Consider the following 10,535-nt stretch of genomic DNA (forward strand, 5'->3'; position numbering starts at 1 on the left):
TAGTTTACATAGCATACCACAATATGTCAAAATGGCTAACCATGTTAGAGGATGAGAAGACTAAACTTAGTTGCGCTATCAGGTGAGCTATCATTAGCTTCTGAGCAGCAGGCCATGTCATGACACATACTGAGCTAACGTAAGCCGGACAGCTAGCACGGTGGTGAATAACAACGAGACAACCGTATGCATATATCGCCTTCACACGTGATATTAAGATGATTTGCAGTTATATACGATTGGGAAAAGCAAATGCACATTATAAAACAGATCGCGATAGACATGTTCGTTGCCTTTGCATCCGTACCGTTGTTGTCAATGCACTGGCGATGATGCGTCGCTTCTTCCTGAAGACCAAATGATGCTGTCACTTCCGGGATGCTTTAAAGATGCTGTGGGTATGGGTACCCCGAGGATGCTCAAGACGCCATCTGGATGCAAGAAAGAGCTGAAAGAGAGATGAAAGAGAAATGTATGTCCCCGATCAGGCGACTACTTGAGAAATATATAGATTACATTTCATTTGAAGCCTCTCCATCCATACATATATAATATCCACATGTTGCTTCGATGTATAACATCTTAATTTATTATATATATTACATTTATTTATTGAAATTACACACACAAGAATTTTAGACATAATTCGACTTATTACATGAATAGACAGTATCCAATTAATGGTATCATTCAGTTTCAAGGAAAAGATAATCTCTCTTTTATTTACAGTAAACAATTTTTTGCCTGTATTTATGTTATACTTTGTAAATTATTAGACTGTATGTATCAGATGTATAACTTCATGTAAGGAGGCGGCGGCTTTAAGAAACGTATTCAATAATAACCCGCCTTCCAACGTTTCTATTGGCTGTCTATGTGTACTGCAGAGCTGTGATTGGCGCACATCGCCGTAATTCACGGTCTATTATGTTTTGCTTCCTGGCCTGACAGCTGTCACTGTACGACGAGGTCAAGGGGAAAGAAGCATGGCTGCCTTGATTAGGGGGTCTCGCAATTTATTGCCGAGGTGGAATAAACATGTCGCCCCTACGTTCGGTAAAGTAATTAATTTATTGGTCCATATCTCTGCAGAAATGTACGTCTGTCATTGCCGAGGTTATACAGAGAAAATAAGCAAATGCTGGTTTGTAGCTTGTGTAGCTGCATTTAGCCTCATATTGTTACTGTCTAAAGAGATGAGTTCTTGGCGATCCTCCCAAAGGTTGCTCACGATAAGATCCTATAGTTGTATGAAAACCCCACATGGATACGACTCTGCCGTCGTACAAGGGGCAATGGTTGCATCCATGACGGCTGCTTTCTCCACTTGTGAATCCAATCCTTGCTTCTTGTTCTTTGCCGTTATCTGACATTGCTGTTGAAACAAAACAGGATTGTCGCCATAATTCACCGCGTCTTCACCGACCTTCTATTACCGTGCATGTCATATATTGTTTTTATATATCAATGCGTAGAGGTGTACCCCTTTTAGGAGTAGTCTGCACGCAGACGCAGTGGGGCTGGCTGAAATTCCTTGCCCTCATCGAGGGTGTCACACGCCCCCAACCGCCAAAGACCCAATAAAGTCTCCCTTTCTCCCCTCATACCCTAAAGGCTTTTTTCTGAGCAGCCTTCTTGCTCCATAATGCCATTAGATATCACACATTTGACAGAGCCAGTTTGTAACAGCTTGGTTTAACTAGTTCTAATGGTGATTGAAAAAATCATAAGAGACAGCTTTATGCTTGTATAACAATGACTTCAAAGTCCTCAATGCATTACCTCAGAATTGTATTGTTTAGTGCATAATAAGCAGCCGGAGTAAGATGGCAATTGACTGTTTTCCATGATAGCCATTTTCCTATACAAATACCTAATCCCACTCAGATCTGAGCTGGTGAGTAGAAGGCCTCCTTTAAGTAGTCTACCACTGCCATCATCAAGCAATATTTCAAGTTTAGTATTATGTTTTTTAACTAGTTGAGTATTTTGACTGACCAAAATCAATGTTATTACAATCTAACCAGAGCTACAAACAGATAGTGATAAGCAACATAGAATACATTATTGTCGTAGCAATTGCAGCGAATGGCACACAATTCATTTTAGGCAATAATGTAAATTTGGGCAGTATGTTGTTATAATGCTCAGAGCTTCTTATATCACAATCAATTTAGACTACAAAACTTTAAATAATTATTTCATATTTATCCAATTAATTTTCTCAGTAAACCTCAAAAAATACAAAATGATTGACTGGGATTATTTATTATAAACAATACATTCCTTCTCACACCATACTGAAGATACCAGACAGATATTCAGAAGTGTGAATGGCCTGTGCTCCATGACATGACTCACTTAGTCCATTTTGGACTCATAATGGACTGCCACATGGCCCAGTCAGAGCACCATTGAATATATTGTTTATTTCATATTAATAATTGTAAGCCTTTTAAGTGCAATGAAGTCATGGAATTATGTGGTTTTCGTCATAAACAAACACTGAAAATACTCTTAGAGTGGAATATGTTGAGAATGTTGCTAATTATCCAGCTCCTTCTTCCCCTCATTTAGGGCCGAGCCGGTCGATGGCCTCCAAGACGCCGGTGGGCTTCATCGGACTGGGGAACATGGGCAGACCCATGGCCAAGAACCTCCTGAGAAACGGCTACCCTGTCATTGCTACCGACGTCTTCCCAGAGTCCCGCAAGGAGCTGCAAGACCTGGGAGCTCAGGTAACAAACCCCAGCGAGCCGCTCGCAACCTATAAGGAAGGACGTGCTCTTAGATAGGCCGGGTGATTGATTACATATTTCCTATGGACTCTCGTGGCCTCAGGGAGTAGGCCAGCAGATACTTCACCACACATTCACACCTGAAGTGCTCACTCAATGAGGACTCAATCGCACTGTAGTAAATCCCTTTTAAGCATTAGGTAAGTCGACAGCTGCTAGCGGCCACACCACGTATTTGCCGCACATTTGATCGCTTGAGTGGCGTTTGAGAACGTGAAATGACCTAAATGTAAGTTTCCCATGAGCGGAAAATTCTCAAAGCTTCTGTAACACCACTGTTGCTTACTGGTTGATGTTGTTTTTGTTTCATAATGACTGTCCCCGCCCCCGACTCTTCCTCTTGGCATCGCTGTCTTCAGGTCTTTGACACCCCGGCGGATGTGGCGGAGAAGGCGGACCGCATCCTGACCATGTTGCCCTCCAGCCCCAATGTCATCGAGGTCTACACAGGAGCCAACGGCATCCTGAAGTAAGCGCGCCCTCGGGATTGGCCTTTTCAAACGCAACAAAGTGGCAACAATGATCGCTTGACGCCTCGGTTCTGACTAAAGTTTTGAAAAGCTATCCATTTGTACGGTGTACAAAAGGATAGCTTTTCAAAAAGTAGTATGAGCGATCATTATCAGTTAATTACAATGCCACCAAATATGCCTACTGACAAAGCGATTTAGCTAGCTAGGCTCAGACCTGTGTCTCAGGTTGATTCTTTTGTGCGATCTTGAATAAAAAAATGTGTTTTGGTTAACCATTCAGTGGATAGTGTTTGGTGAAATGAGTTGGAGGGATGTGTTATGACATAACATTTAGTCGAGTAAAAATAAGGTTTATTTGAAGTGTATGCCAGAAGGCATTAACATGATAACTGATGCTTGTTCTGACTCAGCCTCTGTGTTCTGTTTATTAGTCATGATCTCAACCTGACATATTATGCCACAGGGCTGCAAGTAAAACTCTAAAAAAACATCATCCATTTTTTGTTTTTGTTTTTGTGAGGCTTTCCTCAGCAATCAACAAGTTTTGGTTATTTTTAATCTTAATTTGTCCCAGGTGTTAACAAAGGTGTGAACATGTGTAAAGTCCGCTCTGGTGTGGCGTGTCTTCTCCCCAGGAAGGTGAAGAAGGGAACGCTGCTGATCGACTCGTCCACCATCGACCCCGCCGTGTCCAGGGAGATGGCTGTCGCTGCAGAGAAGATGGGCGCTGTGTTCATGGACGCTCCCGTGTCTGGAGGTACTTCCGGGTTTCGATTTCTACGTTACAAAATATCCCATTTCACATATGTGCTTATGTCCTTGTATACTATCTACATTTGTTAGGAGCAGTGTTAATGAACTATGACGATTTTGGTGTCAGGTCAGGCCCTGTAATGCGATGCTCAAGTATCTTCTTTTTTGGTTTTATAAGTAATCAAGTCGTCATGCAGGAAGGATATACCCATGACATAAGGGGAGGGGGTGTAGTGTCTCTAGCAGGAACCTGCCAGTGGTCTGCTTCAAAACGCTTACAGGGCAGGCCAGTGACCTTGCCAATGAACACATGCAATGTCTCAACGGTCTTCCATCCCCCTTGTGTATCTAAACTTTGGGCTGATATGGGTTTAGTGCTCGGACACGGGTCGTAATTACAGAGCGGTCTGGCCAGTGGGGGCCCTCTCCGCGTTTTATTAGCTGCTTTTGACCGGCGCTCTTAAAGGCACGGTTAAGGTTTTAAGTTCTCATTATGTCTGCCCTGTCTGCCTGTGATGGCTCCTTGACAGAGCACAGGATCACCAGTCACCCTTAATGGGCTAAGCCGCGGTGCAGAATCCCGTGTCAGAGCTCCTCATGTTGATGGAACCGTAATGGCGGGTATCCCGTGTCACTGCCTTTCATGTCAGATAAAGAGTCATAAAGAGGAGAGAAACTGCCCTCACATGGAGTGCAGGGGAGGAAGAGGGGGTGAGGGGTGGTGGTGGTGTGGGGGCTGGGAGGGTTAGAGATAAGACAAGAGAGGGAGAGACGTGTTGCAGTAAAAACCTGTCTCTGTGTCGTGCACTCTCCTCTGTGGGTTACTTCCGTGCTTGCACACAGACACACAGACCCACGCACACACAGACACACGCAAACAGACACACACAAACACACACACAGACATGCAAACGCACATAGACACACACACACACCGTTCTCTCAGAGACAAACACACACACACACACACACACGCAAATTCTCAACTTTTACATTTTCAAACAGGCTACAGCCATTTACTGCTTCCTATTGTTGTAGCACCAATGTCCATACAGCCCTGTTTGTTGTCTGTTGCGCAATCAGTAAGAACACACAGAAAACAACGTGACTTCCTCCCGCACACAGACACACACAGACTTGGCCTACACCGTTGTGTTTACCGGCTGGCGTCTGCGAAACAGACAGGCTGCAGTCAGTAAGATCAGAGTCCTAAGCCTGTTTCTCTAGCTTTAGCACACACACACACACACACACACACACACACACACACACACACACACACACACACACACACACACACACACACACACATATACAGACACCCACACACACACAAACAGTGTTTACATACTGTCGACAGCGTGCAGTTAGGGAGTGCAGTCCTGTGTGAAGGTTCCTCTCCCCTGCTTTTTAGCTAAGCTTATTTTACTAGCTGAAGATGACCAATGATTTACCTGCTACCTTTGGCCTCGGGGGCCGTGCCCCGCCGACACGCACACACACAGAGCTTGTCTCTCTCTCTCTTTCTGACACACACACACACACACACACAGTCAAACCCAGCCAGCCGTGTGTTGGATGTAGCCCCCGCTCTGATAAGAGAGAGCTGAACTTGTGGAAAGAGGTCAACACACGAGGTCACAGAGTAGACACTAAACACTTGACTCTCATGCTCCTCCTAACCCCCCCCCCCCCCACCTCTCCTAGTTGTGATTTAGGACACCAGGCTACATTGTTCCTTGTTCCAGCCAGGAGATGGCACCCTACCCAAATAGGGCCCCGGCATAGTCACAAGAATATGGATGATGCAGGATGTTTTATTCATTTTCTGATGATGCATGCGTAGCAAAAGGCAGTAGGTCACGTCTCGTTCTCCTGAATGACCAACACGTTGTCCTGTTATAGCGTTCCACCCCGCATCATCCCACTGATCTAGTTATACATCGTGTCAATTATATTATCCGAAAGGCCGCCTGAATAAATCGCCGCATGGCATCCAGGGTGAAGAAAGGAAAAGGCTGGCACAGCCAGATCGGGCACAGGCAAATTGCTGTGACTTCCCGTACGCTACAAAACAGCTATTATTTTTTGTGGTTTTGTCTTTGTGCTGGTTTTATTTTCATTTTATACATAGAATTAGAATTCTCTCATGTCTGCAAATTTCTTTTTTTTTATATTTTGTATTATCTGCAGCCAGGAGTGAGTGTGCACGTGTGTGCATGCCCTCTTGTTTACACCCCATGTGCGTCACTCGAGGTTTGGCCATCTCCTCTGTCGACTGAACTGTGCGGTAATAATCCTGTTTAAACACGACAGTCAAAAAACAAAAGTCCCTGGGACCCGGTTGATCTCGCTGGGTTTCCACAAGATCGCCAAGATCACGGCTCTCTCTGTCAGAAGACCCCCACCCCCGCCGGACGGTTCACCCAACTGTCTCTAGTCTCTATATACACCCAAACGCATAGTATGCAACATGTTTACGCACACACACACACCAACACACACAGGGTGGTGTAAGACTGCGACTACATGCAGACGCTGACATTGGCCCTCACATATGTGCACCGCTGTCTGGTGTCGTTAAAAAGGTCTGCATGCAAAGTCGACCCACAACAAACCAGCGACTGACGTCACAGGCCCAGGGTGTTGGCACAGCCCAGGGTAAAAATAGGAGCCCGGGCTAACGAGCAAGCGGGGTCGTTAGCAGTAATTACCCAGAATGCCTGCGTCTGTGTCTGCGCGCCCGCGGTGGGTCGCAACATAGCCAGCGGCTAACGTCTACGTTCGGAAAAAAAGAGACGTGCACGATGAAATAAGTTTAATTGTGCGCTTTTGCAAATCCCGAGAAAGTCTTTACAGAGATTGAGTGACGCGGGCCGCTTTGAACACACAACGGGACCATGGTCGCGCTTGGGTAATGTTTGTTTGTGAGGTCCAATAAAGGATCCACTAACTGCTCTTTAGGCCACTTCCCAAAATGACTCCAATCATGTCCCCTCCACATTATCTTAAGCCAGGGAGTCGCAGTGGGCCGTTTGCAGGGAGGTGAAGCAGCCTTCTGCTGCCTTGGGTAGCCTGTAAACACACACGTCAGCCAGGATGCCAATGGCCCCGTCCATCCTATTTCCTCCCCTTGGCTCTCGCGTCACCGGGCGGTGGAAAGGACGGGACAACACCCAGACTGATCTAATCCAGTCTGAGATGGGGATTAATCAGAATATGGTCTGGTAACGTTACGGAAAGATAGGCATGGAGGGTTAGCGCTACGGCGGCGAATGTCTAGCTAGTGAAGTTTAGGGCGGTGAGGGGGTTGGTGGAGGGGGGTGGAAAGGGGGAGGGGGGGGGGGTGCACGCTCTTAGAAGGCTGTCTCGGTTGATGGCTAACTAGTATGGGAGGGTGACAGACAGAGTGGTCCATTGCCAGATTAGCATAACAAGTCCTCCACTAAGGGGTCTTGCTGACAGGCTATGGTAGGAGGGGGGTGACCAGGGAGAGTGATAGGGGGGAGTCACAGGGGGGAGGGCAAAGGGGAGGGGTGCAGGGCCCCAGATGGAGGCAGACTCGCAGCAGCTGGGTGACTGGCCCTTACAGCTCTGTCCCTGTGTCATCTGGTGTGTGCGCGGGCCCTGTGCGTATGCGTGTGCGCGCGTGCAGACCGAAAGTCAGCTGGTATATGAGTCTCAGTAAAAATCCCTGTCCGTCAAACGTTGTCCAAAACCCCATACAACTTGTCACTCATCTAAATTGGGATTAGCATTCTGTCTATGTGAATGACACTTCTCAGCACCTTGTGTGTGTGTGTGTGTGTGTGTGTGTGTGTGTGTGTGTGTGTGTGTGTGTGTGTGTGTGTGTGTGTGTGTGTGTGTGTGTGTGTGTGTGTGTGTGTGTGTGTGTATGTCTCTAATTGGGTATCATTATTACCCTTCTCTGTACGGGATGGGTCTCTCTGGGCCAGTGGAGGGATTGATTGTGGATCTCGGCAGCTCTCTCGCCCCTGCTCTGTTTGGTGGCATTGACCAGTGTCCACCCGCCCCACGGAATAGACCAGCCATCAATGATGAGTATAATGATGGCGGTGATGAGGGTAGGACACCGTGGTCAATGTGCACACATAGCACGCTTAAACGCTCCCGGATGCACAAAGGCACTTTTTTGATAATGGCAAATTGTGTTCTTTTCCCCTGGATCGAACGGACCCTGAAATCAATGTGTGTTCCTCTCTTCCGAGCTAAATGCATGCTGTGGTCTGCCTGCACGGGGTTCCCATGGTGTGACTGCGTGCGAGGAGCCGTTCTCATGGCTCGGTGCTTGTTAAGTTGGGCCGATAAAGAGTCTGTTTTTAACATAACAGGGCAGCATTAGCGATGTTGGCAGATAAACTGTCGAAAGGGCTGTTTTTCTGTTTGTTTTTGAACATTTGAGCGAGCCGTTTTGGTTTGCTCAAACACACCCCGTTTACAATTCCACTTGATATCTCCCGTGCGTTTTTTTTTTTTTACAGGGCTCATGGGGTTTTTAATTAGTTGGAGGGGAAAGAAAAGATATGCGCTCGGGTGTAATTATATCGGTGGACCGCATGAGGCTGCGCCGTGTGCCTGCAAACGTTCTGCCCCCACTGCTTCTGCCTGGCGAGCGGTCAACTGCCCAATCATTCAAGTCAATTATTCTATTGAGTGCTAAGACTCAATCCCCCTGATTAATAGGTGCCAGCCAACGGGCCGGCGCTACGTTCCCCCCCTGGACACGTGCGTACAGTTGGGTTAGCCTGGCAGCAAACCAGAGCTTATTGGCTAGTCCAGTTCCACCACAGCCCGCACAAACGGCGTTTTGGAATCTCGAGTTTTGAAATCATTTGTACCCAGCCAGCAAAGTCAGATTGGAACAACATCTGGCAGGGAGTGGAGGTTCCTGGTTTGAAAGGAGTTATTTCAGTTGGTCACAGGCGATGATCTACGAACAAGCATTTGGTGTGGGGGGGGGGGGCTTCAAGCCTCTTAAAGGTAAACACAAAATTCACCTCCACGACACAGATTTGATCCTCTGTCCCTCATGCCGCATGCCTAGTGTGTGTTCAGTGTTTTTATTTGCAAATCTAGTTTCACTGAAGCCCTCGATCCATAAAAGAAACACAAAGGCCTACCGCCCCCAAGGGCAGCTCATAACTCTCGGATATGGGACCGGAAGGACGAGACGACCGCCTCTGCGGCGACTGACCCACTCCAGGAACACCCACACCTGCCCCCTGAACGCGTCGTGTACACGCCGCCACAGAGACTGCACTTAGCGGCCCCCCCTCTCCTCTCCCGCGACGCGACAACCCAACCCATGTTGTCACGGTGCATGTAAACATCGTATGTACAAACTGCAACGTACACCGCTACGCCTACACAGACAACGGGCGAGTTTACACAGATGCTCTCGTTCATCTCGCACACACGTACACCGACCACTTCAGAAAAGAACGCTTGTGTCTGTAAAAGGTTACAGGGCTGTAATGAATTGCCTTACTTTGGGTTTTTCTTTGGGTGTTTTTATTTTTTTTGTGTGTCTGCGCACGTAATGAGAACGAGTGCTAATTAATTTAGCGCGCCGCTACAAACACAACAAACCCAAATCATTTCTCTGATCTTGCTTGGCCTTCGCACACTCCATTTCACCCTCCTGTGTTCATGGTTAATAGGCGGCATTAAAGCACAATGTTGAATGGGCCCCCCCTCTCTCCACAGTGTTTGATAGCTGGATTAACTGGGATCTCGTAACGAGGGGAGATGAGATGAAGGAGCTGGCTTATTTGTGTCTGGTGTGCATGTACCGTATGCACACTACCGGAAGCAGGCCACACACAGACACACCAGGCGCGGCGCACACAGGCGAACACACAAAACGTGCACCCGCATCAAAGGAGTCGCTGCATTGGGCTACTTGTACTGACTTGGGTCCTTTATCTCGTGACTATAATGCTTTTGAGCACGACGGCTAAAAATACAGGACAAAGAAGGAGCAGCAGGGATGTTCCCCCCCAACCCCCAACTTATTTTGTGAAGTTACTCTTCCCATTTCACCTGTTTGTTACGGCCCATTATCGAGTGTACTCTGCCTCAGCGGCAGAATTTGTTCCCTGTTCTCTCGAAAATGGGATATGACTCACCTCTATAAAATGTCATGTCAGGCCGTTTGTGATCCTAATGCTTTTAATTATTAACCCTCGGCCCTCAGCCTGCCTATCCCGTTACGGCCAGCGAAACGCAACGCGTCGCGCTGCAGACGGACAGACGTGTGACCACGGACTCAGAGGTTATTGTTCATATTCATTACAAGGGCGGTGATTGGAGAAAAAAACAAAACATCAAACATCAAAAAACGTCCGTGTCTCACGGTATCATCCTCACTCGCCCCCCCCCCCAGCCCATCCCCTCACCCCCCACAAGGCAGTGGCTCTACGCAGCACTCCTCCTCCCCTAGGGGGCGTCATGTGGTCGCGAGGCGCTAACGATCCCGGCGTGTCACTCC

At 47.4% G+C, this 10,535-nt stretch overlaps 1 protein-coding gene across 1 annotated transcript in view; it reads left to right on the forward strand.

Moving 5' to 3' along the window:
- Positions 1 to 945: 945 nt before the first annotated feature.
- Positions 946 to 10,535, forward strand: part of hibadha (3-hydroxyisobutyrate dehydrogenase a) — a 22,459-nt gene continuing 12,869 nt past the window's right edge. The window contains exons 1-4 of the mRNA XM_079748846.1: positions 946 to 1,056; positions 2,578 to 2,738; positions 3,158 to 3,267; positions 3,907 to 4,028. Of these exons, the coding sequence (XP_079604972.1) occupies positions 987 to 1,056; positions 2,578 to 2,738; positions 3,158 to 3,267; positions 3,907 to 4,028 (463 nt within the window). The 5' untranslated portion in view covers positions 946 to 986. The remainder of the gene's footprint in view (positions 1,057 to 2,577; positions 2,739 to 3,157; positions 3,268 to 3,906; positions 4,029 to 10,535) is intronic.

The sequence above is a fragment of the Pollachius pollachius genome, assembly GCF_949987615.1.
Source record: "Pollachius pollachius genome assembly, chromosome: 13".
NCBI classification, from domain to species: Eukaryota; Metazoa; Chordata; class Actinopteri; order Gadiformes; family Gadidae; genus Pollachius; species Pollachius pollachius.